Consider the following 27,802-nt stretch of genomic DNA (forward strand, 5'->3'; position numbering starts at 1 on the left):
CAGAGCGGGAAAGGGTTTACTGGCGGTAAATTGAACGCTTTGCCAGGGGTGAGGTGGCTCTTGGTGTCGGGTGCGTGGGGCGCGCTGGCTGCCCGGAGCTCCGGCGATGGGCACGGGGATTCTGCTCTGAGATATAAATACCGGAGTTTGTAATTTCTGCGTAGCAAAATGAAAATAAGGCCAGGTTAGCCCGAGTCCCGGGGGGCGGCGGAGGGCTCAGCCCGCCTTTGGGTGACGGATCGCTGCGGTGGCATCCTGAGGGCTTTCCCCGCCGGCGTCCCCCCCCACTCTCCTTGGAAATGAGTACTGCCGATTTCTTCGTGTAGCGGCCGTCTAGCAGGTATACCGCAAGGCATTAAAAATATGCAAAACTGAAAATGAAAAAAAAAATAAAATATGAAAACCTATATGAAATCATATCAATATGACATGCTGAATGCTGCCTGGCTTCTGCTTTTTCAATTCTTTTTTTCATCCAGTACAGATTTCTTTTTGTTTTCTTTATTTTTCTTAAACAAACTAGTCTTGAAAAATGGCACCGGCAGCTCCAAGAGAAGCAGGAGTATGGAGGCAAACCAGAGCTCTCTTGTTCAAGAACTGTCTTATTAAGTGTAGGACTAAAAAAAGCAGCGTTCAGGTAAGCGGAGCGCGTGTTTACTGCTGCCGTATTCTGCACTGGAGTGTATCCCGAGTCGGAGGCAACGCTCAGTTTTATTATAATGTTTCTGAAGCTTCAAGGTCTGCTCTGGATTTTGGGTTGTAATAGGCTGTTTCAGACAGTGTGATCCTTTGGTTGAAAATACATCCTCATGTGTAAGGCTTTATCCAGAGAACATCCTTGAATTAATAGTGCGGTCTTAGTGCGCTTTTCAAACCATTTGCGCCCATAACTGAGCAGGATAGCGGGATCAGACCTCTCCGAGAGATTTTTCTCTTTTCTGATGGTTTAGCCCTGTGCGTAGGCGATGTGTGTGGTACTTTAAGGTGAATTTTGAGGTGAAGGAGAGGCAGTGGAGTGCTCAGCGAGACTTGTTGAACGGTTCAGGGTTTGTGTTTTGCTGCTTTCCAAACAGAGTAAGTTTGACGGTGTTTGAAGTGTGTAGAATTATCCGTTTGTACCTTAAAATGGCTTCTTAGGTAACCAATGTGTGCGATTCAAATCCTGCCTCAGTGCCAGAGAAGGATTTGGCATTAAAATTACTGTCGCGTTGCAAACGTTCACGGAACTTTACAGCCAAGCGGTGGAACTCGCGGTCCCTCCTTTTAAGCTGCGTGTCAACATTGGGGAATTGTTGTTTCCCCAACTGCTCTGTGATGTTTTTGTATTGTTATGAAATTTCTGTATTCTTTCTTTGCACAGGAGGTCCTTTTCCCACTCTTTTTCTTGTTTTGGCTGATTCTGATGAGCATGATGCACCCGCACAGGAAATACGGAGAGGTGGCCAACACCAACCTGGGCACTCTGGACACCTCCATGCTGGTGAACTTTGTCATCGGGTACACACCGCCAACCCCAATGGCCCGAGAAATCATGAAGAAAGTGGCTTTCGATAACTTCGAAGATGGTATTCAGAACCCGAGCGTTTGGTTTTTCTGCGCGTATCTCGCGCTGTGGGTTGTGTTTGGGGAGGGCACTCGCTGTCGCTGCACCGAGAGAGGAAAAAAAACATTTCTTCTCCATCACAGATAGAGAACAGACTGTGAAGGCGTTGTTTTTGTTGTTTTTTTTTTTTCTTTTGCTTCGTTGGCAAATGTTCTGGCACTGCCATCTCAAAGTGGTTCCCGTTCTCCTGTTGCGGCCGACACATGTCATGTGGCTGCAGGAAAGGTTTTGGGGGGACCCAAATGCAAAGTATGAAAAGGCCCTGAACAGCTCTGGGGGTAATCAACACTTGTGCTGTGACATCCTGGGGCGAGGTCAGGAGACGATGCTGTCCTGCACATAAATTAGGTTGCATTTTCTCTCCTGCTATTACTATCAAAACAACATTTTTTAATATTTTTTTTTTTAATGCTGATTCCCATTAACATCGTGTCACCTTTTGAAAGCTTTTTTTTTTTTTTTTTTTTTTAAAGTGCCATGCCTGCACAGCTGACACATCTAGCGGGAATTTATCTCTCCAGAACCACTCTGATGTATTTTTAGTTTGGTATCTGTCTCTCTTCCCTGTGCTATGTGTACTTCAAAGGTACTGCGGCGAAACAGCCCAACCCGATATCTGCGTTTTCCTTTCGGGTGCCCTCGGCTGCTTTGAGCAAACGATGCCACTTTCTGCCTTTGCAGCCCGTTTTCCTCCCGCCCTCTGCCAAAGTCGATGGCAAAGTACCACTTTTTCGTATATTTTACCCTCTGCCCCAGTTAATCTGCCCTCCTTGAAAAGTGCTGGTGCTGGAGAATGAACTCTGGGGTAGACTGGCAGCGGGTTGGGGCATGGAAGCTGTTGGAGCAGCAAAAAATGGGGGGAAAGAGAGGAAGACTCGGGGGTAAATTTGAAATACCCACCCTGCTTTTTATTAATTATTATTTATTATTATTTATTATTATTTATTATTATTTACTATTATTTACTATTATTTACTATTATTATTATTACTGTTATTATCATCCTCCTCCTCCTCATTATTATTATTTTATATATATATACACACACCCATCTATCTCCAAAACCGAATAAATCCTCAATGATTAACACGATGCTTCTTTCAAACTGTCGCACGGGGTTTTTTTTTTTCCTGCTGTGCCGATGCCGAAATCAAGGCGATGATTTCTTCTGCCTCGCAGGCATCATCACAGAGGAGTATTTAAGCGAGGAGGAGCTGCAGGAGGCCAGTGCTTTCAAACCCTCCAACTTTGTGGGCGTAGTGTTCAGCGACGCCCTGTCCTACCAGCTGAGGTTTCCCGACACCATCGCTATGTCTTCCATTTATATGGAATCCCGAGGTAAGTGTGCGCGCTCCGCCGTGTATCCGTAAAGGGATAAACTGAAAAATCAGACCCTCTTTTTCTCCTTTTTTGGCCTGATGTTGCGTATATGGGGTTTGGGAAGTTTTTCCCGCTGTTTCTAAGGGATGGCCTGAAGCTGCTCCGTCTTTCCGCGAGGGACGGGAGGGCTGCACCTCTGGCGTTTTGCATTTTACAGTGCCTCGCTTTATTCCGCAGCCAGTTGCTCCAACTTGCGGAAGGGGTGTGAGTCGGTAACGTACTGGAGCTCGGGATTTACGGCTCTGCAAGCCTGCATCGATGCCGCAATTATACAGGTAAATCTGGGAAAAATAACGAAATAAAACCAAGGCGGTTCAAAGCTGTGCGCTGCCTTGGCTCCGAGTGGTTTTGTGGTGTCTGTTAATTGTCTATAATGCCTTATCAAAAATTAGCGTGCGTCCGACGAGAAGGCAGAATATTTCATATGCGTTTTGCCGTATTTCGCACAAAAGTGTTCTTGTCCTGTTGAATAATGCGGACATTCGTCATCATTTGTGTCCAAACGAGCCTGAACCATACGTGGCGGCAGTCATGACAACGCGAAGCCTCGACAGTGCCCCCCCCAAAATGCTGTTTAAGATGCGGTACCAAAAGGGGCTGCGGAATTTGATTTACTATTTTATTGTCAGTATTTGTCCCTCTTTCTCTCTTGTTGTGCCGCTCACGGTGAGAGCGTGTCTCATCTATTTAGGTGACGGGAATTCCAAAATTGTTCATTTCATTTCCAGGTGTTCTCCAGTTCCCGTGTTTTTGGACGGGGGTTTGGGGACAGCGAGGTTTCGGGGGCTCCAGGTCTCTCCCCGTCAGAGGGGATGGAGCTGGGGCTGAGCCGGGGCCGCTGCCGCTGGGTGGGATGGGCTGAAAATCGGGAACGATGCAAAAATAACTCTTCCTTCTCTTCCCTCTAGCTGAAGACTAACCAGTCGGTTTGGGAACAGCTTCAGCTGACGAGAGCAATGGTTATGGGAGAGGCCGCGGTGGTGGAAATAGATAATTTCCCTCGCGCGATCATTTTGATTTACCTCGTGATCGCTTTCTCGCCGTTTGGGTACTACCTGGCAATTCATATTGTGGCGGAAAAGGAGAGGAAGTTGAAGGAATTCCTAAAAATATTGGGACTTCACGACACTGCCTTTTGGTATGTCAGTGGTATAACCCATTCTTTATTAAAAAAAAGTATAAAATATATTAAGAAATGTAAAAAAAAAATATAACACTTTCTAAAAGAAATATGAAAAAATAACATTTTCTAGGAAAACTCCTCTGTCCCATCCTCCAGTTTTGTAATTGTTTTCATTCTGATTAGCTGAAAGCAGCCTAAAAGTGAGACACTCTGTAAAATCTAACGCAGAGGTATTTGCGGTGTCGTGACAATAGGAATATTTTAATAGGTAAATACCAGAGTTATACTGTTGCACTTATGCATGGAAAGTTACACCAGACTTGGAGGGATTAAATGTGATGATGCGTGGGATATTGATGTAGTTTGTTTTTATTGTTTTTAAGCATTTTTGGCTCCATACCCCTTCCCTGGAGGCTCCGCAGGTAACCTGCAGTCTCTCCCCAGAGTTTAGCGGCCGTTTCCCCCCCACGTAATTAAACGAATCTCACTCTATAATTTTAACATGACAGAGCAGTCTAAGCAACAGGTTTTAATTTATTTCCTTACCGTGATGGAAATTGTCCTGTGCAATATAATGATGGGCTTTTTTTCCAAGTGAGAGGATGTACTAATTTGAAACCATTGATAGTCGCAGAGAGAAAAATGGGTTTGGCTTTGCCCTTCGCCGCAGCAGCCGACAGCGTTTTAGCATCTTTCCCTGCTGCGCCGTAACAGGCAGCTGGGCTTGTTGGGGGTATTTTTTTTTTTCTGTTTTTTTGTTTTGTTTTGTTGTATTTCTGCACCCGAGCTCTTTTCTGGCAGTCAGTTCCGTTTGTCCTCGGTGGCAAATCTTATTTAGCGGAGTCCTTCACCGGCAGCGCTGCTCCGCTGTCCCTACTGGCACATCACCATTGAGCATCTCTGCTCTGGAGAAAAGCATTTCATTTTTCCCAGTGTGAAATGGGAGTGATCTGCAAAGCTGTAGTGCAGCTTTGATGGGCCACTGAATATAACTCAGAAACTTGCTTCTGAGGAAAATACGTCATTTTTTTACTACCTGTACACAGACGGCCTTTGTTTCCGGAGGTCGGCATTGCTCACAGGCTGGCAGCGCTGTTTTTAAAAAGACAAGGATTTTATTACCCTGCCCAGCTACTGGGATGACTAGTGTATTAAATTTTAAATAGAATTTCTTTAATTATTGAAACTTACTACTCAGTTACCCTCTTTCGGTTATGCCAGGGAATTAATTATGCAAGTTCAACAACAAAAAATAAAAAATCATGAATCATCTAATTGTGTATCTTTGATGCTGTGGGTATTGATGCGTGTGCTCTAATGCCTCGAACAATTACAGGGATGTTTACAAGAGCTCTTTTTATTTGGGAGCTCTTGTTTTGTTGCAAGCCCGTCCTTTGGTGCAGCTGTCTGGAATATTAAAGAATGGGAGTTTTAGCTATTGTTGTGTGTGAATGATTGAGGCTGGGGGTTTATATCACCTGCTTTCTGTTCTTTCTCCCCCCCCTCCCCTTTGCTCCTAGGCTTTCTTGGGTGCTGCTCTACATGAGCCTGATTTTTGTCATGTCCATTCTTATGGCGGTGATTGCAACGGCCTCTTCCCTCTTTCCCCAGAGCAGTGCCTTCGTCATATTTCTCCTGTTTTTCCTGTATGGAATCTCTTCAGTAAGTATTCCTGCTCTTGTTGAATTCGGCCATCCCATCCCTGGGGTCGGTTGGTTGTTTTTTTCCTCCCCATCTGGTCGTCTTCTCTCTACCAAAGCGTTTGGAACAGCCACAGGTTCCGTAGGACCGAACGGCGGTGCGTGTCTTACCTGTCCCATCCCCATCCCCGTCCCTGGGATTTGGGGGATTGTACAGGTCTGGACCGTCACTATGAGGAATAGCTCTCCTTACCGACGTATCGGAGTTTGTAATCACCTGTCTTTGAACTGGGAGCGCTGTGTGGACAGCACTGTTTTGAATTTGGAACCCATGCCCTCTTCTAAACGTTTGCTCTTGCTATATACTGTAATGTTAAAACCCTAATTAAGAGTCAGAGAATTAATTTATACAGAAAATTGCTTGTCTGAGTCCATAAGCAGCCAGTGCAGATATAGTTAGTTGTTTACTGTCTCTCATGTACAGAAGGTGCAGTAGCCGGGGCGGACGTGCACGCTCGGCCCTACCGCTCCTTATTTTTCTTCTATAGGTTATTTCTCTGTGCTCTGTCCCTTGGCATCTTTGGGAAACTGTCCCTCCTGGCGCTGATTGTAAGGGTGGGACTTGGGTGAATGCTGTAGGGACTATACCAAGAAAATTATACAATTATCGGAGGCAAAATTGAAACTGTGGTCTTTTTCCTTTAGTTTTTCTATACCCCTGTATACTATAATATAGTACCTTCTTATATTTTTTAATCTGCCCTTAGGTTTTCTTTGCGCTTATGCTGACACCTCTATTTAAAAAGTCAAAGCACGTGGGTATAGTGGAGTTCTTGGCGACGTTGGCTTTTGGTTTTGTGGGCCTTAACATTGTCCTGCTGGAAGATTTCCCCAAGTCCTTCGTGTGGATTTGCAGCCCTTTGTGTCAGTGCAGCTTCTTGATCGGTGTCGCGCAGGTAAATAACCTTCTCCTCCTCCGATGGCGACCTCGTCGCGCTCATTTGTCTCACATCATTTTCAGATAGGTAGCGATGTACATATTCTTAAATATATATATTATTAATTTTTTTAATAAACTGATGATAGTGGGGGGAAAAGCCAATTTTAATCGCTTCCCGTGGCAATTTAATATCAAGTAAAACACAATGCACCATCAAGCGATTATTCTTTGTGTTTGTCTCACAAAATTATTCTTTGTGTTTGATCTCGGTCACTTTTTCATTCTTTTTTTTTTATTTTATTTTCTGTTACCGAGTTCTGCACCGTGTGGCCGTGTCTGTGCGGGGCTGGGCCGGTGCCGGTGCGTAACACCCCCCTGTGCCGTGTTTGTTGGCAGGTCATGCATCTGGAAGATTATGAAGACGGCGCGACGTTTTCCAATCTAAATCGCGGTCCTTACCCGCTCTTTATCTCTCTTATTTTATTGGTGCTGGATAGCGTATTTTACCTGCTTGTGGCTGTCTACCTTGATCAGGTTATCCCAGGTATGTTCACGAGAAAAACTGAGCAGAACTGTCCCGGCGTCGCCCAATTCCTGAAGTCCTGAGCCTGGTGGCATTTTGGACTTAATTCCAGCTGTGGGGAAGGGAGACGATGCTGTTGGCAACTACATTTTATGCTGTGACTCGCAATACTTTTAGCTGAAATAATGTACGTTGTATTAAAGCTGAGGGATGTGAGGAGGGGTGTTGGCATGTTTAGAGTCGATGGCCTTTAGGTACGCCTGAGCTAAACTTTGTTTCCCTCTTTCTAAAGGAAAAGCTTCTTTGCTGGGTTCAGCCGTGCCTCAGCCTTGGCAATTTGTTCTTGTAGGGTTGAAAATTAACGACTGCTCTGCCTGTTCCAGACCTGTCCTCGTGACAGCAGTGGTTTAACATGAAACGTAGAATGAAGTTGTTAATCTCGCGACTGACGCCTGGTTGAGCCCTTCGGTTCCCTTTCCCTCTGATCTCTGCGGCGTTCTATCGCCGGCGTTTTGGTCTCTGGTCTTTCGGCGCTGGGGATTTCTCTCGCATAGGAAGAGATTTGCACATGTATTTAAATACTTAGCAAAGCTGGAACCTGCTCGCAGTGTTGGTGGGAACCATGGCTTAATCGCAGATAATGTAAACTTGGCTGATGGAATCCCTCCGGGACGGGGGTGGGGGCTGGTCCCAGACCTTTGGGGCAATAGCTCATGGCTTTTCCAGCTGAAACCCAAAGGCTGAGGGATACCTGCAGTTATGTACTTTTACAACACTTTGTAATGTTGCAGGTACAACAACAAAAAACAAGTTGTCTTTTTTTTCCCTATATTACCCAAATTGTCTTTTTTCCCTTTATTACCCAGGGGAGTTCGGACTCCGCCGCACGCCGTTTTTCTTTATGAAGCCCTCGTTTTGGTCAAAGCACAGAAAAAATTACAAGGAGTTATACGAGAGCAGCGTCAACGGCAGTTTAAGCTTCAGTGAGATAGTTGAACCCGTGCCTTCCGAATTTCAGGGGAAAGAAGCCATCAGGTACGATTCCTGCCCTGCCTCGCGCGCAGATTAGCAGTTCACCCGCGTCCCTGACCTTTTCATGTGTAATTTGACAATCGCTCTCGTTTCTCCAATGGTCGCATTCAAATAGCATATGGTATGCATTGCAGAGAGTCCTCCGCGCGCACGGCGCGGCCAGTTTCCGCTTGCAGTGAAGCCCCATCGTCAATGAGGTGGATGTTCTCCAAGGATAAATCACTGGGCTGAAAGGAAGGGTTTGGTTGGGGATTGTGTTCCTCCAGTTGGAGTCCTCTCAAAACCGACCGCTTTTCCATTCCCTCAGTTTCACTGAGGCCACGAGAGGCGTAAGCGGTTGCAGATGTTGAACCGCCTACTCTTCTGGGAGGGTTTAGTTTTCTGGTAACACACATTTGAGGAGAAAAAGCTCAATTCTAGGTTCGTGTGAAGGCTGTTTTGTTCTCCGTAGACCAGAGGAGAACTTTGTGGTGGTTTTCCCCAGCCGCTGTATCTAAGAGGGTGAAACAAAACTGCAAAATAGATGGCCATGCTGTCATCTTTCGCGTTGCATTTCGTGTCACCTGCTGTCTTGTGTCTGGACTGTTGTGTTTTTTTAGTGTGTCCCAGATATTATGTTCGGTATGTTCCTTTTCGCCCTGGTTTCCATCCTTTCCAACGGTGCAGCCTGGTGCGAGTTGAGGAACTCTGTGTCTTCGCTCCTCCAGGTTGGCTCCACCAGTCTCAAATAATTATTTGAGCTTAGTGACCAGAACGAGTCTTGTGTTGTCCACGCTACCCATCTCTCTTTGGGCATCTGCCATAGGTTGAAGGGTCCAGTTTTAATCCTGATGTTCACATGAGACCATTGTGCCCGTTTTTGTATCCTTCATCCACCCTGGACTCTTCCTATAGCATCCTTCCACCAACTCTCCGTCATTTTTGCGCTATCTTGTCATCTTTACACATACAGGTTTGGTTTTGTTTCATACCCAGTTCTCCTCTCTACTATTCACACCTGGAATCCACTCCTCATCCTGGTTTTCAGGGTGGCCGGGCTTCCAAACCCCGTCCTTCCCATGGTGCCTGCAGATAAAATGGTTGGGATTTTCATTTTGAAAAATAGCAGGGCTGGAAGGAAGGTTTTTACCTTTCTTGGAGAGAAAGATACCTGCTCCCTTTTGCCAAAGCGCTGTCAGTAATCCCATCTTTGGCATCTGGTGTACTAATACCTCTTTTCCATCTCGTGTCTGTTGAGTCTTCTGTTGTATTGTGAAATCACTGGGGAGTAGCCGTGCCCTTTTCTAGCGTGGGAAACCTCTAGTGCATCGTTCTACCGTGTGAAAGAAACACAGATTTGAAATAATTTGGTTTGTCGTCATAGGAAATACTTTAGAAGGTGACCAGAAAAAGCTTTCTGATACCAGCCTGGAGATGGACTAAGGTGTGGGACAAGAAGCGCTGGCTCTTGACTTGCCTCTATGGGTCATTAACGTGTCTAGTGTCACTTTAGCATGGTCGTCGTGTTGTGACTGTTGCCGAGTGGTGATCATTCAAAATGACATATACAGATCCTAAAATAGTTTATAAAATGACATGTCTTTTTTCAGAATCAGCTGTGTTCAGAAAACATTCAGGAAAAAGGGGGAAACTGTGGAGGCTCTCAGAAGTAAGAACATTTTAGCTTTTTAGCTGCTTACCAGATGCAGAGGAGCAATAGCTGAACTGTCGAGTGATCTTTTGTGTTTCAGTTTGGGCTTTTTGGTTTCTTTTAACGGGGTGGGACCTTGGAGCATGAACGCCAGATGGGCTTGTGCGTGTCTTCTCTCACTGCTTTGGCAGGGATCTCCTTTTAAAATGGTACCCTGAAAAAGAGGAGCCCTTCCATCACTAAAAGAAAGCCTGCTGGCATCGTCCTCCTTATTCCTCCTCTGCCCGTGTCGTTAGCGATATGCTCTTCCCTCCCCCATCTCCCTGATCTTTTCATCTCGTTTCCCCACGTGGCTTTTAAATGCGGCCACCACGGCGGTGCCGTGCCGTGCCGGGGCGAGGAGGTAAGGTGTCCCCCGGAGCAGAGCGTAAATGCATACCCCATATGTCAGTATTTGAATTTACCGCTGCGGTAGGAGCCGGCTGCGGGTGCCGCGAGCGCGTCGCTGACATCTCCTCTTTCTCCTCTGCTTCGGGGACCAGATTTATCCTTCGACATCTACGAAGGTCAGATCACGGCTCTGCTCGGGCACAGCGGGACAGGGAAGACGACGCTGATGAACATCCTTTGCGGGCTGTGTCCGCCGACGGACGGTGAGCGTCTCCGCTGGTGGGAGGTGTGGGGTACCCTGCTGCGGAGAACCAAAGCTGCTCACCCTCATGGTTATTTGGGGATGCACCAAATTTTTCTCTGGATAACATCTAGAAGAGTCCACTTTAGATTCATGTCCCTGTTAACCTGCTCTCTGGCTGTAAAAAACCTCTCGGTTGATTGCTCCTGGCTTTTTTAATTTTTTTTTTAATTTTTTTTTTTAGGGTTTGCCTCTGTCTATGGGCACAAAGTCTCCGAAATCGATGAAATGCTTGAAGTGCGACAGATAGCGGGGGTGTGCCCCCAGTCCGACATACACTTCGATATATTAACCGTGGAGGAGAACCTCTCCATATTTGCTGCAATTAAAGGAATCCCGCAGAATGATTTGATACAAGAGGTCAGTGGAGCCGGGCCCAAATATTGTCTGACGTGGTCGTTTTTAACTTGTAGGGCGAAAATACCCCGACACTGCACAGGTAGTTCCTCAAGACAGGTTTGCAGGGGAATGTTGCTTGACAGCGTAAGAGAAGAGGAGGCGGAGTACAGACAGATGTTTTTACACAGATAAACTGCTGATTTTTCCTAGGAGGCGAAAATGAAACGTTTTAAATCCTGACATTTGTATTCAAGCAGAGACACCCTTCAATTCTTCAGGTTTGCTGGAGCTTAGGACCTCGCTCTGCACGGACACATTTGGGAGGAGGGTGCGCAGGTGACGTGCAGAATACGCTGTGAATTAGGAACAGTTAATTTGAATGGGAATTGTTAATAATCCGGTAAAAAAAAATTACATCTTTTTTTTTGTTTGTTTTTTAACAGTAAATGTGTTTCTTGTGTTTTAAAGGTGCAGAAAGTGTTGTTGGATTTGGATATGCAGCCTATCAGAGACAACCAAGCTAAAAAATTAAGCGGGGGGCAGAAAAGGCGGCTGTCGGTGGGAGTTGCTGTTCTGGGGAACCCGAAGGTGAGTGTGCCGGAGGCGATCCCCATTTGCCCTCACCGATACACCTGAGGTGTGATGTCTCTTGTCACAACCCACTGACACGTATAATAAGGTGTAAGATGCAGAAATTGTCCCTGGGAGCATCTGTTGCTCTCTTTTTCTTCATTTATGGTTTAAACAATTAAAACCACTTCAGTGACTCGGTGCTGGAGGATGTTAGTGGCTTTGGTAACAGCAGCAGCTCTGGATTTGATCTCTTTTTGAAATAAATAGTGTGACAAGTTTGATATTGTCTCCGGCAGGTGACTTCTAGCTCCCAACAGTGAAACTGTCAGGGACTTTCCTTGCAAAGCCATCCAGGCGCTCGGAGCAGGGACGGAGCCAGAGAGCTCTTTTGTGTTACAGATCTTGTATTTCTGCCCTGTAAGAATGGAAAGTGCTTTTAGATCTGTATTTAAAAATGATGTGCGTGACAGTTCAGTGGGATTTTAAAAGCGTGTGTGTATATTTAACCATCCCTTACTGAAGGGAGTGAATACATAGCTAAGTGTAATTGTATTAGAAACAGAATAAAACAGACTATGGCATTAACTCACTACATGACTTTTCCATTTGTCACAACAGGAGATGAATTTATTCAAAGCGTAGTGAAGGCAACTGCCTTGCTTCCCCTAGGATGTTTCCGATTTGTTTTAGAGGCCTAACGAGCAGGCTTAAACAAAAAGCCCGGTGTCTGTTACGTAGGTGGGATTTCCTGCGGGCAGTACCTTGCACGTGGATACGGCTTTGCAAACGCTGCTTGGTTTTGCCCAAAGGTTTTGCTGCTGGATGAGCCGACGGCGGGTATGGATCCGTGTTCGCGGCACATCGTCTGGAACCTCCTGAAAAACAGAAAAGCGAATCGCGTGACCGTTTTCAGTACCCACTTCATGGACGAGGCGGATATCCTCGCCGGTGAGTCCTGCCGCGACCCTCTGGGTACCGCCGCGGGTACCCAGTCCCCGAGTGACAGAGCAAAAAGTGACGCTTCTCTGACCATGGTATATGCCTTTATTTGAAATGTATAGTTGGTTTGGGGGAGTAAATTGACAGTCCTCTTTTTTTTCTTTTTTTTTTTTTTTTGTGTTGTTGTTTCTAGACCGTAAAGCTGTGATTTCTCAAGGGATGTTAAAATGCCTTGGATCTTCTCTCTTTCTCAAAAGCAAATGGGGAATTGGCTACCGCTTGAGGTATTCTTGTGTGATACCTGTTACATGACATCACGTATCTTTTTTTATTGTTTTCTGTTGAAATCTGTAAGACGGCATCCCCCCCCCCCCCCCCCCCCCCCGCAAAAAAGATCCTTTTATCACCTTTGTACTGCACGTTTGATGCTCTGCTGCCTGCTAGTTCCCATGCGGGCGTACGGGGAGAAACAAGCTTTGCAATCCCAATTTTTTCCCCGCGCGTTTTCTCAGCATGCACATCGACGCCTATTGCAACACGGAAGCTACGACCTCGCTGATAAGACAGCACATACCCGCAGCCAGCCTGATCCAGGAGAACGATGAGCAGCTCGTGTACACGCTGCCGCTCAAGGACATGGACAAGTTTGCAGGTATGGATGGTTTGGTGGTGCTGCGGAGTGGAATGGCCACGGGAGAGAAAGCCGTCGAGCGTGGCTGTAGCCCGCAATTCTTGTTAAATGGTCACTTCTGCACTTACGTGGTTTTAGACGTATCCATTGTTTGGCTGTGATTTGGCTGGTGATCGGTCGGTAAGGTCTTTCTCAGGCGAGCGAGGACCTCGTCGCCTCCTCCACGGGGGTTGCGGTAGGTTAGGAGGGATGTGGGTACCCGGCAGCGAGTGTTGGGAGATGCCTTTGGCAGGAGGGTGAAGAGACCCTTCTGCCCGAGAATCCCCTCGTCCTGCAGAAGCATCGTCTGATTGCAGGGTGTTTTAATGAGTGGGGCTGGCTTCCGATAATAATCAATCCCCCTTGTTGAGAGCCGCGAAGAGCATTGTGTCACTGCCTTACAATTCACTGGTGAGAGGGAGCGCGGAGCAGATGTGTTGGTTTCACTAGATGGCAGCAATTATCTGATCAGTCCGACACCGCACTCCTTGTTCATCTCCCAGGAGAAAATGGAAGAAACGGTGTGTCCTTTGCGCTATGTAGAAAGCTAAAGGCAGAATCAATACTGATGCAAACACGGCTCATCTTTCATAAATGCTTTTTTCCCCCATTGCCTTTAACCAGTTAATAATTTATGAGCTTTTCCTTTAGCAGCCGCTGTGTGTACTTTTGAAAAACGGGAGCCTCTATGCAAGACTGGACCGATTCCCCCAAACTATTTTAAGGAGAAGCGGAGGTTAGGAACATGCCTCAGCTGCTGGGGCAGAAGAAATCACAGAGATGTGATGAGCATCGTTGGGTACCCAACTGCTCTTCCCTTTTTACGCGTTTGCATTTCCCTTCAGTGTGACCTTGGCTCTGAAGCTCCTCGTTTTTTCAAGTCCTTCACTTCATAGGACTGGCAAGAGCCCAGGAGCAATTTTTATTCCAGGGTGCCAATGAGCGCTCTCACTCTGAACATCATTTTGGTCTCCAAGCTACGCATGCCGTGCAGGATCTCCTGCCCAGTTAACCTGCCTTTGCAGATCTAGTTGTGTATCTAGATATATATATAAAAAAAAATACTCAGTGGTTTTATTTGTAAAACCTCAGTGTCCCTGGGCAGGGATCTAGGTGGGATGAGCTGTCGCTGAGGGTGATGTTTCCCGGGGAGGGGCTCTCGGAGACAGCCAGGAGGCAGCTCTGAGCTTTAGGATGCTGAGGTGGTTTTCACAAATGCTACAGCTTCGGGAAAACACACCACATTTCCCACACCTGACCACAAAGGTTGAAAAGTTTTGTGCTAGAAGGAGCTTATCCCAACCTTGGTCCTCAAGCCATGACCTGTGTCTTCATAATTAATCAACCCTATTTGCACATTAGCTGCTTTTTCGACCCTGCAGAAGGCTTTAGGGATGCCTCTGATGTGCTTGAAGATCTCTGAGGAAGACGATGTAACCCTGTTTCAGAGCAACCAGTAGGTTTCCCTTCTGTCTCTAGGCTTGTTTTCCGACCTGGACACTCATTCCCATTTGGGCGTTATCACCTACGGCGTTTCCATGACGACACTGGAGGATGTCTATCTGAAGCTGGAAGTTGAGGCAGAGATCGATCAAGCAGGTGGGATGGACCGTGGCTGTTTTCTTGGTTTCCCTCGTATTTGATTTAGTCTTAATTAGCGTGGAATTGTCTGTGCCACGTCACTGCTAGAAGGAGTTTTGTTATGGAGGTAAGACTAAAAAGTCCTCTCGCAGAGTGCTGCGTCCAGCAGCGGGGGGCTCCTTCGGTCTCACCGCACTCTGGGCTTTTGAAATATTTAACATGAAAAACACACAAAAGCAACGAGTTGGGTGGGGAGTGATTCTGAGAGGATGCGGGGGAAAAGCTTTGTACTATCTGTCTCTGCAGTAATTAATTTTTCATCCAGTGTACTTACCTCTGATTGCTTTGCTTTACAATTGCCCTTTTTATGGCTAGCTTTTTAAAATGTGCTTTATTTTTCTAATGGAGCTTACTTTCAAGGAATTGTAAATGCACAGCATAAAATTTGTTTCCAATCTTCTGCGTGAACATTAATATTAGTAGCCTGCACTTAAGGCTGAAGGAGCTGAACTTGTCTTTCTTCCTCTCCTTTAAATTATCTTCCAATTCAAATGAGAAGTTGGGACCACTTGATATGACCCCAGAATGAATCAGTTCTTCTTTTGATGTCAACTTTGAATGGTTTAGACTATCTTAATCATTCTAGCGCTTTCGTTGTGATACAGACTAGTAACCTGTCCCGCTCTGCAGAGCTTTTGGGTGGGTGTAAGAGGGTTTAACAGCCGAATGTGCTGGTACTGAGTTACACAGGTGGTACATAGGCTAATGGTGTGGAACTGGGACAAGTTGCACCTTTTGAGCGGCAGAAGTTTGTATCGTCTGCCTTAAGCGTCCGCTGTGCGGGTGATTCAGGGCTTTGGGGTAGATCGGTGTCGTTGAGGAGGAGATGAGATGGCTCTGCGATAGCGAGGGGAAGGAACCGGTGGCCACCCAGCTTTCCCCAGCCCTGCCATTTCAAACCCCGTAGCTTTGACAGAGCATCAGATTTGTCAGGTTTTACTCTTTCCTTTTCCAGATTATAGCGTGTTCAATTCCCAGCAAGTGCAGGATGAAATGGATACAAAGTCCTTTGACGATATGGAGCAGAGCCTCCTGATGCTCTCGGAGACGAAGGCGCCAGCGATGAGCAATACGGCCCTCTGGAAGAAACAGGTTTCCACCATAGCGAAAGTTCATTTCCTTAGTCTCAAGCGGGAAAATAAATGCGTGAGAGTTATGTAAGTATTGGGGCCTTCCCATTTTGTATACAAAATTCTCAAAAGCGGTTTGAATGACACTAGAGAAACGGCAGGATGCCATTAATTTTTTTTTTCCCCGTAGTTACGTTTAAAAAATAATAAGTATGAAGCTACGCATTACTGTTGAATACATGCTTTTTGGGGGGTGAGGGAAGTGCTTTAATAGCACGCACATAAACTGGGTTGGCTTTCGCTAGCTTTTAATAAAAACAAAACTTTTTCTTTCTTTCAGGTTGTTGCTTTTTCTGATTTTTCTTGTCGTTCAGATTTTATTGTTTTTCATACACCACATCATCAAAAATTCTGTAGCTGCTATCAAGCTTTCCCCAGACCTGTACTTGCTGAAGCCCGGAGAGGACTATCACAAGTACAGGAGCCGTCTTCTGCTGCAGAACTCCACAGGTAGGAGAGCAGAGGCGCTCTGTGGGAGGAGCTCCTGTGTCCACCACGCTCTAACGTAGCATTTCACGTGGTGGGGAAGGATGGTGCGTGCTACTTTTGGGGTTGGGGACAGACTTGTTCCTTGAAATTTACCCAAACGAAGAGTTTCCAAGTACCCGCTGATGGCAGAGAGTGAGCATCCTTTGTGCCATTAGGGTTTGGTTTGGAGATTTTCCTCCTCCACCCGTCTCTGGTAGCCCGGTGCTCGCTCTTGAGATGGAGAGATGATCTGTGTGAAGGAACTGGGTAGGGAGACACTTGGGTACTTCAACGTTAAAATCCTGCTACAAAGCATTGTGGAAAATTCCTTTTTGTTTTGACTTAGGATGTTTAAAAAGTGTGCAGCAGCGATCTGGGCAATAGAACCGAGCGTCTGTTTGAGCTGTCGGGAATTTGGGCTTAATACAACTTCGTTTCTGCGGACACCGTATCAGCGTGCCGCTGGTGCCCTGCTCTCTCTTCACTGGAGCGTGGAGTATCCTGCCGATGCTCGTCGGCAGCTCCGCTCCTTCACGGCTGCGTTTGACTCGCACAAATCAATTGCACAATATAACCAAAAAATTTTCTGGAATGCTTTGGAGTGGGAAGCCGAAATAAAAGCATTCCTGTTGTTCAGAATAGCAGAAGGTTCTTTTTGGTGGGCACACGTAAGGGAACGGTGATCTCTCATCATAGGGTTATATCAGTGGGAAAAGCATCGATAATTCTGCGTAAAGTGCTCCAAGCGGGGGATGAGTAATCACGTTGTTTTCTCTGTCTTACACCAGAGTCGGATATCGATGGCATTGTCCGCTCTCTCGGGAGCATGAACGTACTCTTGGAGATGTTCAACGACAGTGATTATGTCTCAGCCGCACCTCACAGCGCAGCTTTAAACGTGTTTGACCTTGAGTCCAGGCAGGTGAGCGGCACCGACCGGCCCGGCCGTCTCCCGGAGAGCAGACAAGAGCTGGTCAGGGCTGGGTTTGCTCTGCTCCTGCCTGAAAGGCACATAGAGAGTCATAGAATCCAATAATTTCATATAATATTGCTTATACAAGAGGCCCGCAAGAGGACTTATATTAACAGAATGGAACTATTATCAAAGTAAACGTTCTTCCATAATGATCATTATGATAGATGAATAAAAATTCCATCCCCCTTTCTTCCCCTCAAGCATACAAAAAGCCAAAGGAAATATTTTACTTCACAGGAGACCTGGCATAGGAATTTATTACTGGTGTTTTGGTTTTTTTTAGTTATACTGGCTGAATTATACAATTTGACAGAAGTATAATTCCATGGTGCTCTCGTGTGTAAAGAAAAATGAGTGTCTTGGATTGTAAGCGTTCATTTCAGTAGGAGCATCAGAAAGATTTGAACATTGGGGTCGTATTTAATCTCCAACAACGGAACTACTTTGCAATATGCCAACTCTGCCTCTTGTTCCCCTTTTTATTCATTGCAAACTGTTAATATTAGTGCGGCAGCGCAGCCCTTAGCTAATGGAAATTTTTGCCCGTCTGGTTTTTAAGTGCATTAACAAGAACATATGAGTGTGGGTCGTTGTGTGTTTTGTTTTTCAGCCTGTAATTGTCTGGAGCCTCGTTTGTCATAGCGTCACAGTTGCATAAAACATTCTGGGAATTTATTCCAAATAATTTGCTCTCTACGAGCGTGACTGTTTTCCTGCGTTAGGTTATGTGTTATAACCACCCTGAGCAGCCCCGAGCTTCCTGCAAAGCCTACTCTATTATGCAAAGATTTTTCCCGACGTTCAGGTTTAATTAAGCCCACAGGAGACCCCCGTGAGGGTACTACCCTTTGTGCAGAAGAATTAATACAGCAAACAGTTTCCTTTCCAGAACTATGTTTTCACGGTCGTATTCAACAGTACCATGGTGCATTCCCTCCCGGTTTTGATGAATATCGTCAGCAATTTACTTCTGCGCAATTTAAACGTGACGGAGAGCATTCAGATCTGGAGCAACCCCTTCGTGCAGGTGGGCAGCGCCTGGGGCTGGATGGCAAAAATCCCCCCTCCGACACGGGGCGGGCGGCAGAGCATCCCCGGGGCGAGAGGGGGAGTGCGAAACCGCGTGCCATAAACAGCGGGAGAAGTTCTGGCGGGCTGAACGCGGGGATGCTGCGGGTCTGCTGCCTCCGGCGCTGAGCTGGGGGGGCCTTCAGGAGAGGAGAGGACCTGCTGCGGGAGGTGAATGCTCTAGGACTTCATTAGGCGCTCTTATAAATACTCCAAAAACTTCCATAGGTTTTTTTCTTCATGCTGCGGCTCAGATGGTCTTGAGATACGCAGAACGGCTGTTTTAGCGTTTGCAGTCGCCTTCCAATTCAAAATGCTTTTTTTGTTTTTCCTTTCGCTCGCGCACAGGCTGGTATTGAAGAAATCTGATTTATATTTCAGAATCTTCCAGACACCATTTTCCGACTGGAGATCTATTTTGAAGCTGTGTTACTGGGAATCATTATTACCGGAATGCCACCCTATTTTGCCATGGACAATGCGGAAAACCATAAGGTAAACGCCCCGGTGTTGATTCAGAGACTGCACAAGAACTTAAAAACCTTGGGATTTGGGGAATGTCTTAAGAGGTGTTTGAAACAGCGCCTTTAGCTGTGAGCAGCGGTGTGGATGGGACTGCTGGTCGCTGCCTGGGCTGGAGCAGGTTCAGGGAAAGCCCTTTTGCTTTCCCTGGAAACTCTTTTTGCTTCTTTGGCAGCTAAAATCAGCAGTAACTGGGTAACGCCCCGATGCGACATCGGTGTAAAAGCAGTGTGTTAGAGGGAAAAACAAGATCCTGCTCACACACCGGGGCACGTTAACATAGTGTTAATTTTAATCGATAGGATGAGGGGGAATGGCTTCAGACTGGAAGAGGGGAAATTTAGATGAGATATTAGGAGGAAATTCTCTCCTGTGAGGGCGGTGATCCCCTGGGGCAGGTTGCCCCGAGAAGCTGTGGCTGCCCCATCCCTGGAGGTGTTCAAGGCCAGGTTGGACGGGGCTTGGGGCAACCTGGGCTGGGGGGAGGTGGCCCTGCCCGGGGCAGGGGGTGGCACTGGATGGTCTTCAAGGTCCCTTCCAACCCAAACCATTCTGTGATTCCGTGATTAATATTTAATTAACTTCGTATTTTCTTTTCCTGCTGCAGATCAAGGCGTACACGCAGCTGAAGATAGCGGGGCTTTATCCCTCCGCTTACTGGACTGGGCAAGCCATCATCGACCTCCCGCTGTTTTTCTCCATCCTTGTCCTGATGATAGGCAGCCTCTTCGCTTTTCACTACGGCGTTTATTTCTACGTGGGCAAGTTCCTCGCTGTGGTGAGTGCGGCGGGGACCGGAGCGCACGTGGGGATGCGAGAGCATGCTTAGGTTCTTTTCCACGAGTGTTTATTTTTATTAGGTGGATCAGCAGACTGGTTTTTTTTCAACCAATATATGGGGAAAATGCCAAATTACAGCTGCTGCTGTGGCACCAGTCAGGCTGCACCAAAGGCAGAATAGTACTGCTTCTCGTGGGGACAGATACTAATATTTTGGAGTTTAATTCAGAACTGGAATAAAATGGAGTTTTACAATACCAGGATCTTCCAAGGAAAGGCTTGGTCCTTTTTTGCCCTGCTTGCGGAGTCTGCTTTGCCCTCTTCGCTGCCGGTTGGTAATTGCTCCATTTGCATCGGCGTGCAGCTAATGACGAGGTTACAGTGACTTTGAGCACAGACCAACTCCGCAGTGAATTGCAGCGTATGATTAAATGGAAGAGACTAGAAATCTTCATGTCTTTTATATTCAGAGCGGGTTTCCCTCTGCTACCGGCTGTAGCGGAGAGGAACCCCGTTTTCCGAGCCGCTTTCCCAGAAGCCCTGAGTTATTCAGGTTTGGGATGTGACTGTTGTGTTGCAGGGCTGTTTTTCTACCAGCACATCTACCCTTGCTTTAATTTCTGCAAAAATGCTAAGGCTGGAGGGTGGAATTCCTAGTATTTGCCAAAATCTTCGGGTTGACATTGATGGGAACCTGTGTTATAAAAACAAATGGGGAATAGTTTAAAGGAAACTGAGTTTTTAAGTATAAGAAGTGTTTCCATAGATTACTTGAATACAATTAATTCCATTCACAAAAGCAATAATCATCGTGAAAGTAGTTTTATTTTTAACACATTTTCTGATCCGTGTACTTTTTTATTTGTGTCTTTAACAGTATATACTGTATGTACCAAAGAGGAAAAATGTATCAATTTAAGTGACAAAGATGAATCCAGAGTTATGTGGCACACTGAAGTGATTCCAGCTGATACTTACACAAAAACTCCCCCCCTGGTTTCTTGCTGTACCATTCCTGAGACACCTTTCCTGTCTTTGCAGATTTTTTGCCTCATCGGTTATGTCCCCTCAGTCGTGCTCTTCACTTACGTCGTCTCCTTCACGTTTAAAAAAGTCCAGAATACAAAAGAGTTTTGGTCATTTATATTTTCGGTGGTGAGTAACTTTACCTGGAGTTGTTAGCTGGGAGGATTGGTTATCTCCAAAGCCAAACAGGTTTCCCAGTTACTTTATTTAACCGTGTGTCCTTAATGCACAAGAAATTTGAAACATTTACCAATGTCTCTTTATCACTGCCATATCCTAAATGATAAAAGCTTTAAAAAATGTGCCTCAGGTTAGGTAACTTGTGCTTAGAGAGTCTGAACTGGATGAAAATGGACTTTTTTTCCCCCTTTTCTTTTCTACAGACAGCCTTGCTCTGTACGGTAGTCACTGAAGTGGCCTTTTTCCTGGACTATTACCTGGTAACCACCGTCCTGCATTACGTCTTCTCCATCTTCATTCCTATTTATCCCCTCATTGGCTGTCTGATTTGTTTTATAAAGGTAAGGGGACACAAGAAATCCTTTCCAGAGCGCTTGTAGGTGGCTGGGACCGGGTGGGTGTCTTTAATGATGACGAGAGAGCAGATACCTGTCTGGTGCTGTAACATCATCCGTAGCCACTTAACACATGAAGAATTGCTGAAAAGGCGCCTTTCTTTTCCTGTAAGCAGAATGTTGCAGTTTTAAAATGAGGAAATAAGCAAGTCTTCCATGAAATACTTAAAGGAAAAGCATGGGTTTCTCGGCCTGTGGACTGGGCGAACACAGTGGTGGGAGGATGGGTTAATTGGGAGTCGGAGGCTTTAAACTGGGAGCAGCCCCAGGAGCTTTGATGGAGCTTTATTGGCGTCAAACTCGTGCGAGCAGAGTCTCTGCAGAGCTCAGAAAGCGCTTGAGCAGCATAACTTAAATGACTGACTTGAGATTAAAGCGTGCTGTAGAATATGTGGTCTCTGGTAAGTGGCTATTTACCTGAACGTAGGTTTTTTGCGTTGTCAGGTCTCATGGAAAGGGAAGCGAAAGAATGGAGGATACTACGACCCGTGGGACCGGCTCCTGGTAGCAGTTATAGCTGTAAGCACGATTGTTTGATTATTTGCCATATTTGCTGTAGAGAATTGCTGACTCCTGCTGGGAGCCCCCTTCTGTTCGGGCATCTTTATTAATACCGACTCGCTGTGACGCTGAGCATCGCTGGAGCCTGCAGCTTTGCAACCTGTTGCAGAACGAACTGTATCAGTAAAAGCTGCCGTCCCCACCAGCTCAACATCTGCTGCTTCACCGGTCTTATTAACGATGCTGATATTAATCCTGATTATTACGGGAGCCTGTGCTGATGGAGCAAGAGCTCCAGAGCGGGGGATAGTCCTTTCTCTCTCCGAAGACCCCAAATAATTGCCGTTAAATCTAAGCAGACGCTGGTTGCGGTGTCTAATGATACGTTTCATCTTCTTGGAAACATCAGCAGTTGTGTGGTGGGGAAGAGCTGGAGCTTCTCATTGCACCGGTGGGGTCACCTATAGGGTCCCCTATAGGATCCCCTATAGGATGACCGGCCTCGCGGGGCTGGCAGCGCTCCGAGTAACCAGAACCGTATCTGTGTGTTTTAGCCCTATTTGCAGTGTGTCGTGTGGCTCTTCCTACTGCGGTGTTTCGAGCTGAAGAACGGAGGGAGGACAGTTAGAGAGGATCCCTTTTTCAGGTGTGTCTCTGGTGAACAGACTTTTGAAAAGTAGTAGTCCAAAGAAGCCGTTTTTTAAAAACGATGGCGGTGATTGAAGCGGAACGTGCAGTGCGTAGCTGGGGGGGATACTGCAGAAAATAAAATACCTGCAGTTGTAGCCCATCCCAAGTGTCTAAAGAATTTGTTCTCCTAACTTCAGTTTTCTGAAATTCAGTCATTAAAATGCATAAATAGGGTTTTTACTTCCTTTTAAGTTATATCAGTGCAAAATCGGGAATTTTGTAAGGATTTCCCCCCTATAAAAATAGGGGAACTTCCTTTCCCATCACATGGCTGGAGGTGCCGTACCCCGGCAAAGAGCTCAGGACAAAGATGACATAGTTGTAATCATTGACGGCTCTTTCTGCTCTTTTGGGGTTTCTCCGATGCACCGCGTAGATTTGTTACTCCCGGGTTCAGCAAACGCAAATTGCTTTCCGCATCAGAGCAGCGAGTGAATCCCGACTGACTTCTCCATCATCAGCGCTTTGTTCCACCTGAACGCTGAGCAGAGGCCGCCTGTTATTTTCTTCCCCTTAGAAAATGTTTCACCAAAGCCAAAAGCTGGAAGTTCCCCGACGTCCCGCATGACGAGAGCGAAGATGAAGACGTGAAGGCGGAGAGGCTGCGAGTCCAAGAAATACTGAGCAGCCCCAAAAGCGAGGAGGTAACGCTGCGCGCCTGCGGGCGCTGCCCGGACCCCCAATTCGGAGGTTTCCCGGAGCTGTTGGGATCTGCAGCCCCTTCCCTCTTCTCCAGCAGATGCCAGCGATCCTGGTCAGCCGCTTGCACAAGGAGTTCGATGAAAGAAAGGAATTTCTTCTGGGGAGAAAAATAAAGAAAGTGGCAACGAAACATGTGTCTCTCTGTGTGAAAAAAGGTTGGAGTTAAATTACTTGCTGTTCAGGTGTTTTTATTTGCCAAAAGAACTCTTGAATCCATTTATCCGACCTCATGGGCGATGTTTTGTGTGTCGTCCATCCTCTAGGAGAAATACTGGGGCTGTTAGGACCCAACGGAGCTGGGAAAAGCACGTTAATTAATATGCTTGTTGGAGAGATTGAGCCAACCAGTGGGCAGGTATGTTACATGCTACAAACTAAATAGAAAATGAACCTGTATTTAATCTTTTTTTAGTATTGCAAGCATTCCCGAGTTGTTTTTGCTACAACTTGACAAAATCAGTTATGAAACTTACAATATTATTAAGTAAAGTCTATATATTTTCCTTGAAGGTTCTGATGGGAGATTATTCTTTTGGACTGAACAGCGAAGATGACTCAGTGAAATTTGTGGGATACTGTCCTCAAACAAATCCGCTTTGGCCAGATATTACACTGCAGGAACACTTTGAAATTTATGGCGCTATCAAAGGGATGAGTCAGACTGACGTTAAAGAAGTCATAAAACGGTAAGTAGTTTATTGTAGAGATGTTTAAGGTTTTAGCTATATTTTTCTTGTGGGTTTTTTTTTTCTCCATAACTCCTAAGGCAACATTTTTGTTCATTTAAGTTTGATTGCATCTTTTCAGTGAATTCAGCGAGTGTGAATTTGTACGTTAGGAGATACAGATTCAGCCACAGAAAATTAAACTGGTATTGTATATAAGTTATTTGCAAGGTATCCTTTGTATGCAGGGGTTTGGGGCCGTTTCTGGGTTGTCGCCTCCTTCAGGAGGATGTGCTAACGATGACCTTGCAGGGGCTGCAGGGGCTGGGAACCATTTCTGGGGTGTCACCTCCTTGAGGCCCTGGGGCAGGAGCTTTCGTACGGAAGCACCCAGCTCTTATTCCTCTGCTTTTTTCATACTTTACGTACAAATATTTGTAAGCGAGTTCTTCAAATGAGACTGTTTGCATCCTATGCGACGAGGGGGACGCCAAACCATCGCTCCCGCAGCTTTTCACGTCTGGTCCTCCCCCTTTTCCGCAGCATCGCGAGTGCCCTGGATTTAAAAGACCACCTGCAGAAGACGACGAAGAAGCTGGGCGTGGGGCTGAAACGCAAGGTACGGGGGAGTTTCTGGAGCTGCCGTGTTGGGTGTCTCCCGCAGCCGTCGTGTCCTTACCCTTTCCCTTTGCCTTCCCCCAGCTGTGCTTTGCCCTGAGCATGCTGGGCAACCCGCGGGTCACGCTCTTGGATGAACCGTCAACTGGGATGGATCCAAAAGCCAAGCAGCACATGTGGTGAGTGCCACCAGGGCCACGCTGGCCACAGGCTCGTTTCTCGTTGGGAATTTGCCCGTTTTTACGTGCGCGATATCCCTCTTGCCACTAGGGAGAGCCATAGACGGGGAGTCAACGCTGCCTCAGGTGCGCTGCCTCTGTGTCCTCTCCCAGAATAGTTTGAAGAGTAAAAGCTTGAAAGTAGAAAGAAATCTTAATATATAAGGAGTATGAGATTTGAGTCATCTTTGTGGAAAAAAAATCAGGCATTAACTGTTGCTGTGGGAGTAGTATTGGTCCATAAAATAAAGGGTTTGTGTTTGATCCATCACAGTCCTCTTGTCCTGCTGACCCAGGTTTTACCGTTATGTGCCAAATGTTTTATTCAGGAGTGTTGGGGGTTTTTTATTATGTTTTTTAGGCGAGCAATTCGAGCAGCTTTTAAGAATAAGGAGAGAGCAGCTATCCTGACCACTCACTACATGGAAGAGGCAGATGCTGTTTGTGACCGTGTGGCCATCCTGGTGTCCGGGCAGCTCAGGTACCGCTGGAGCTCTCCCGTGTTGTGGGAGGTGTTGACTAGAATATATTTCTTTGAAAATACAGGTAGACAACTTTTTTACACCTTAAACTTGGGGCAAAATTGAACTTAAACTGCAAAAAGGGTCTGTTAGGAAATTAGGCTGCTTTTTGAGTGCAGTGTGACACGTACAACTCTCGTTTTCTCTCTGCGCTTGGTAGATGTATAGGTACTGTGCAACACCTGAAGAGTAAGTTTGGCAGAGGATACTTCTTAGAAATGAAATTAAAAGAAACAGCGGACGTACAGCAGGTGGAGTATCTGCAGAGCCAGATTTTGCACATCTTCCCCAACGCGAATCGTCAGGAAAGGTGAATTTCAACAAATCCGCAGAACACGTTGGTGTTAAGACATCCCCTGATTTCTCCGCAGCTCCTTGGCACCGAGTAGGGAATGCCGTGGTACTAAAATTTACCGGAAAAGATTTACATGTGGCTTAAAAAAAAATAAAATAAAATAAAAGAGGAAGGATTTTGCAGGCCAGGAGCCGCTGCCAGGGCGGTGGTGGCCGTGAGCCTTGCCTGCAGATGTTTGGCACGGAGGAAGCAAAACTCGATTTCTGCATAGCTGGTGCCTGACGGCTTCCTCCTCGGTCGGGGCCCCCGGGACACAGCGGTAAAATCTGAGTCACTGAGTCACGGGCCCTTATCTAGAAATGTTTAGACGTTTTCTGGGGGTACCGCAAAGTTTGAGGGTGGGTTGGTTGGTTTTCCCCCAACAGCTTTGAGTTTCTGCGGTATGAACTCGCGGGTCTGGCTTGGTCGCTGCTGCCGAGGCTCTCCAAAAAAGGGCACTGCGGGTGTCGTGTGAGGAGCATTCCTCAAATGCAGGAGATGTGGAGGAGAGTTCATTTTTCAGAAGCGAACATGTGGGGTAGAGCAGTTCCCTGTTGCGCAGTCTGGGTTGCGGGAACCGCTGCGTGATGCAGAGTCCCAAGAGATCCTGTGACCTCCATCTGAGTTCGTTTGAAAGGCAAAACCCCGTAACTTTGGGAGTTCCGGGCAGTGATTTTTCTTTCATGAGTTTATAGGCAGAATATAAATGGTTAAATCTTGACTAAAGAGCATCTAAATCGTAGAGCGGTCCCCGGGGGGTCTCAGCTGATGCACCTGGACCTGGATCTCTGAGACGGGTTATAAACCAGCTGGTCCGGGAGGAGCTGTGTCATTCCTTTTCTATGATGACGATGTCTGGAGTAACCTTCAGAAAATGAGTTTAAATCCATTCACTTGGATATTAATATTTTTGCTTTGACTAGTTTTACCTGAAGCTAAATTTGCTTTGTTTCTTTGTTCCAGTTTTGCTTCTATTTTGGCGTATAAAATTCCTAAAGAAGATGTACAGTCGCTCTCACATTCTTTTTCCAAGCTGGAAGAAGGTAATTAAGCGCTTGCCACGCATCACATACAGAGAGCCTTTTGTCTCCCATAACCGACACGTTTGCCATGCGGTGGCACTTTTGCATTTCTGTGCCAAATTAATTGAATTTATTTTTTCTATTGTGATCGGTGTCCCCAACTGGTTATTGTGAAATGAAGAGTAAGCGCTTGTACCAGCTTAAAATGCGTTAAATCCAATTGGGTCAGATGGTGAAGTATCCTTAAATACACTCTCCCGTTAATTCTTTTCACAGTGAAACACGCCTTTAACATCGAGGAGTACAGCTTTTCTCAGGCAACGCTGGAACAGGTATGTTAAAGAAGGTGATGTTTGGTGGAAGTAAACCCTGCAGGTTTTTTCACGGAGTTTTGGCCGTCGTCCGGGCTGCATTGGCTTTGCCACTGCTGTGCAGGAGCCGTGCGTCCAGTCCGGGCGAGTGGCAGTGGAGGGAGGGAGAGGATGGTGAGCGCCGCGCGGGCAGCGTGTCCTCGATGCCCGGCTTCCAGGCTGCTGTGCTGATGCCTGTTGGGGTATTTTTGGGGAACTGAAATGCCTTTTTCTGAAGCGAATCGGGCCTGACAGTTCCCCTGCTCCTCTTTACTCCTGTTTTCTCCTTTCAAAATATCCTCCTTTAAAAATAAGATGCCGACTGCAGGGACTGGAGCGTAATAAATTTGTGGCGTTAGTGGAAATATTGCTCTGATTTATTCGAAAGGCGGGCATTGCTGCTCGTTCCTGAAAGGAGGGTAAAGCTGAGGCTTATTATCGCTTATTCCGGATCAGTTATTGCTGATGAGAAGCGTCCTTCAACGTGTATTTGGTTCAACTTCCTTTTCATTGCGCTCTCGAAGAAATGAGGCGGGAGGGTAGGAGCAAGGCGAAAAAACCCAAAATACTAAATACTCGGAGATGAGGGGATACGTTCAATACTCATGAGATTTTTAGCGTGATTTCTATTTGGGACCAAGAAAGTTCTTGCGAGGAGGATGGCGTATTCCTGTTTCTGTCCGTTGCAGGTGTTTGTGGAGCTTGCTAAGGAGCAGGAGGAGGAGGACAGCAGCTTCGGCACGCTGAACAGCACGCTGTGGTGGGAGAGGACGCAGGAGGACCGGGTCGTTTTCTGAGCTCCTTACGGGCCAGATCTGCTCGGCAGCTCTGTTTTTGTGCCGGCGACGAACCTCTGCGCACACCTTGGGGGCATGTGCGTGGGGAAAAAAAAAAAAAAAAAAAATCAGAGCT

The 27,802-nt window shown here is 46.4% G+C and overlaps 1 protein-coding gene across 1 annotated transcript; it reads left to right on the top strand.

Moving 5' to 3' along the window:
• The first annotated feature begins 532 nt into the window (after window positions 1–532).
• On the top strand, window positions 533–27,687 carry ABCA5 (ATP-binding cassette, sub-family A (ABC1), member 5). The gene is made up of 38 exons (XM_009894766.1): window positions 533–637; window positions 1,361–1,565; window positions 2,783–2,941; window positions 3,161–3,258; window positions 3,892–4,121; window positions 5,627–5,768; window positions 6,514–6,702; window positions 7,083–7,230; window positions 8,076–8,244; window positions 9,831–9,889; window positions 10,414–10,524; window positions 10,747–10,922; window positions 11,370–11,489; window positions 12,284–12,422; window positions 12,607–12,697; window positions 12,926–13,065; window positions 14,563–14,682; window positions 15,680–15,881; window positions 16,135–16,304; window positions 17,111–17,244; window positions 18,188–18,325; window positions 18,748–18,861; window positions 19,496–19,666; window positions 20,710–20,823; window positions 21,078–21,215; window positions 21,714–21,788; window positions 22,325–22,416; window positions 22,978–23,104; window positions 23,200–23,317; window positions 23,426–23,517; window positions 23,673–23,848; window positions 24,371–24,446; window positions 24,530–24,624; window positions 25,025–25,144; window positions 25,345–25,494; window positions 26,482–26,561; window positions 26,817–26,872; window positions 27,580–27,687. The coding sequence occupies exons 1-38, from the start codon at window positions 533–535 to the stop codon at window positions 27,685–27,687; spliced, it is 4,947 nt and encodes a 1,648-aa protein (XP_009893068.1).
• Window positions 27,688–27,802: the final 115 nt, after the last annotated feature.

Source organism: Charadrius vociferus, unplaced genomic scaffold (assembly GCF_000708025.1).
Source record: "Charadrius vociferus isolate BGI_N301 unplaced genomic scaffold, ASM70802v2 scaffold321, whole genome shotgun sequence".
Taxonomy (NCBI): Eukaryota; Metazoa; Chordata; class Aves; order Charadriiformes; family Charadriidae; genus Charadrius; species Charadrius vociferus.

Excerpts from the sequence above, each read along its gene's own strand:
- ABCA5 (XM_009894766.1), top strand. The coding sequence starts at position 533 with ATGGCACCGGCAGCTCCAAGAGAAGCAGGAGTATGGAGGCAAACCAGA. Across the intron at positions 12,698-12,925 it reads GGAATTGGCTACCGCTTGAG|CATGCACATCGACGCCTATT; the intron begins GTATTCTTGTGT and ends GCGTTTTCTCAG. Across the intron at positions 25,145-25,344 it reads CTGGTGTCCGGGCAGCTCAG|ATGTATAGGTACTGTGCAAC; the intron begins GTACCGCTGGAG and ends TGCGCTTGGTAG.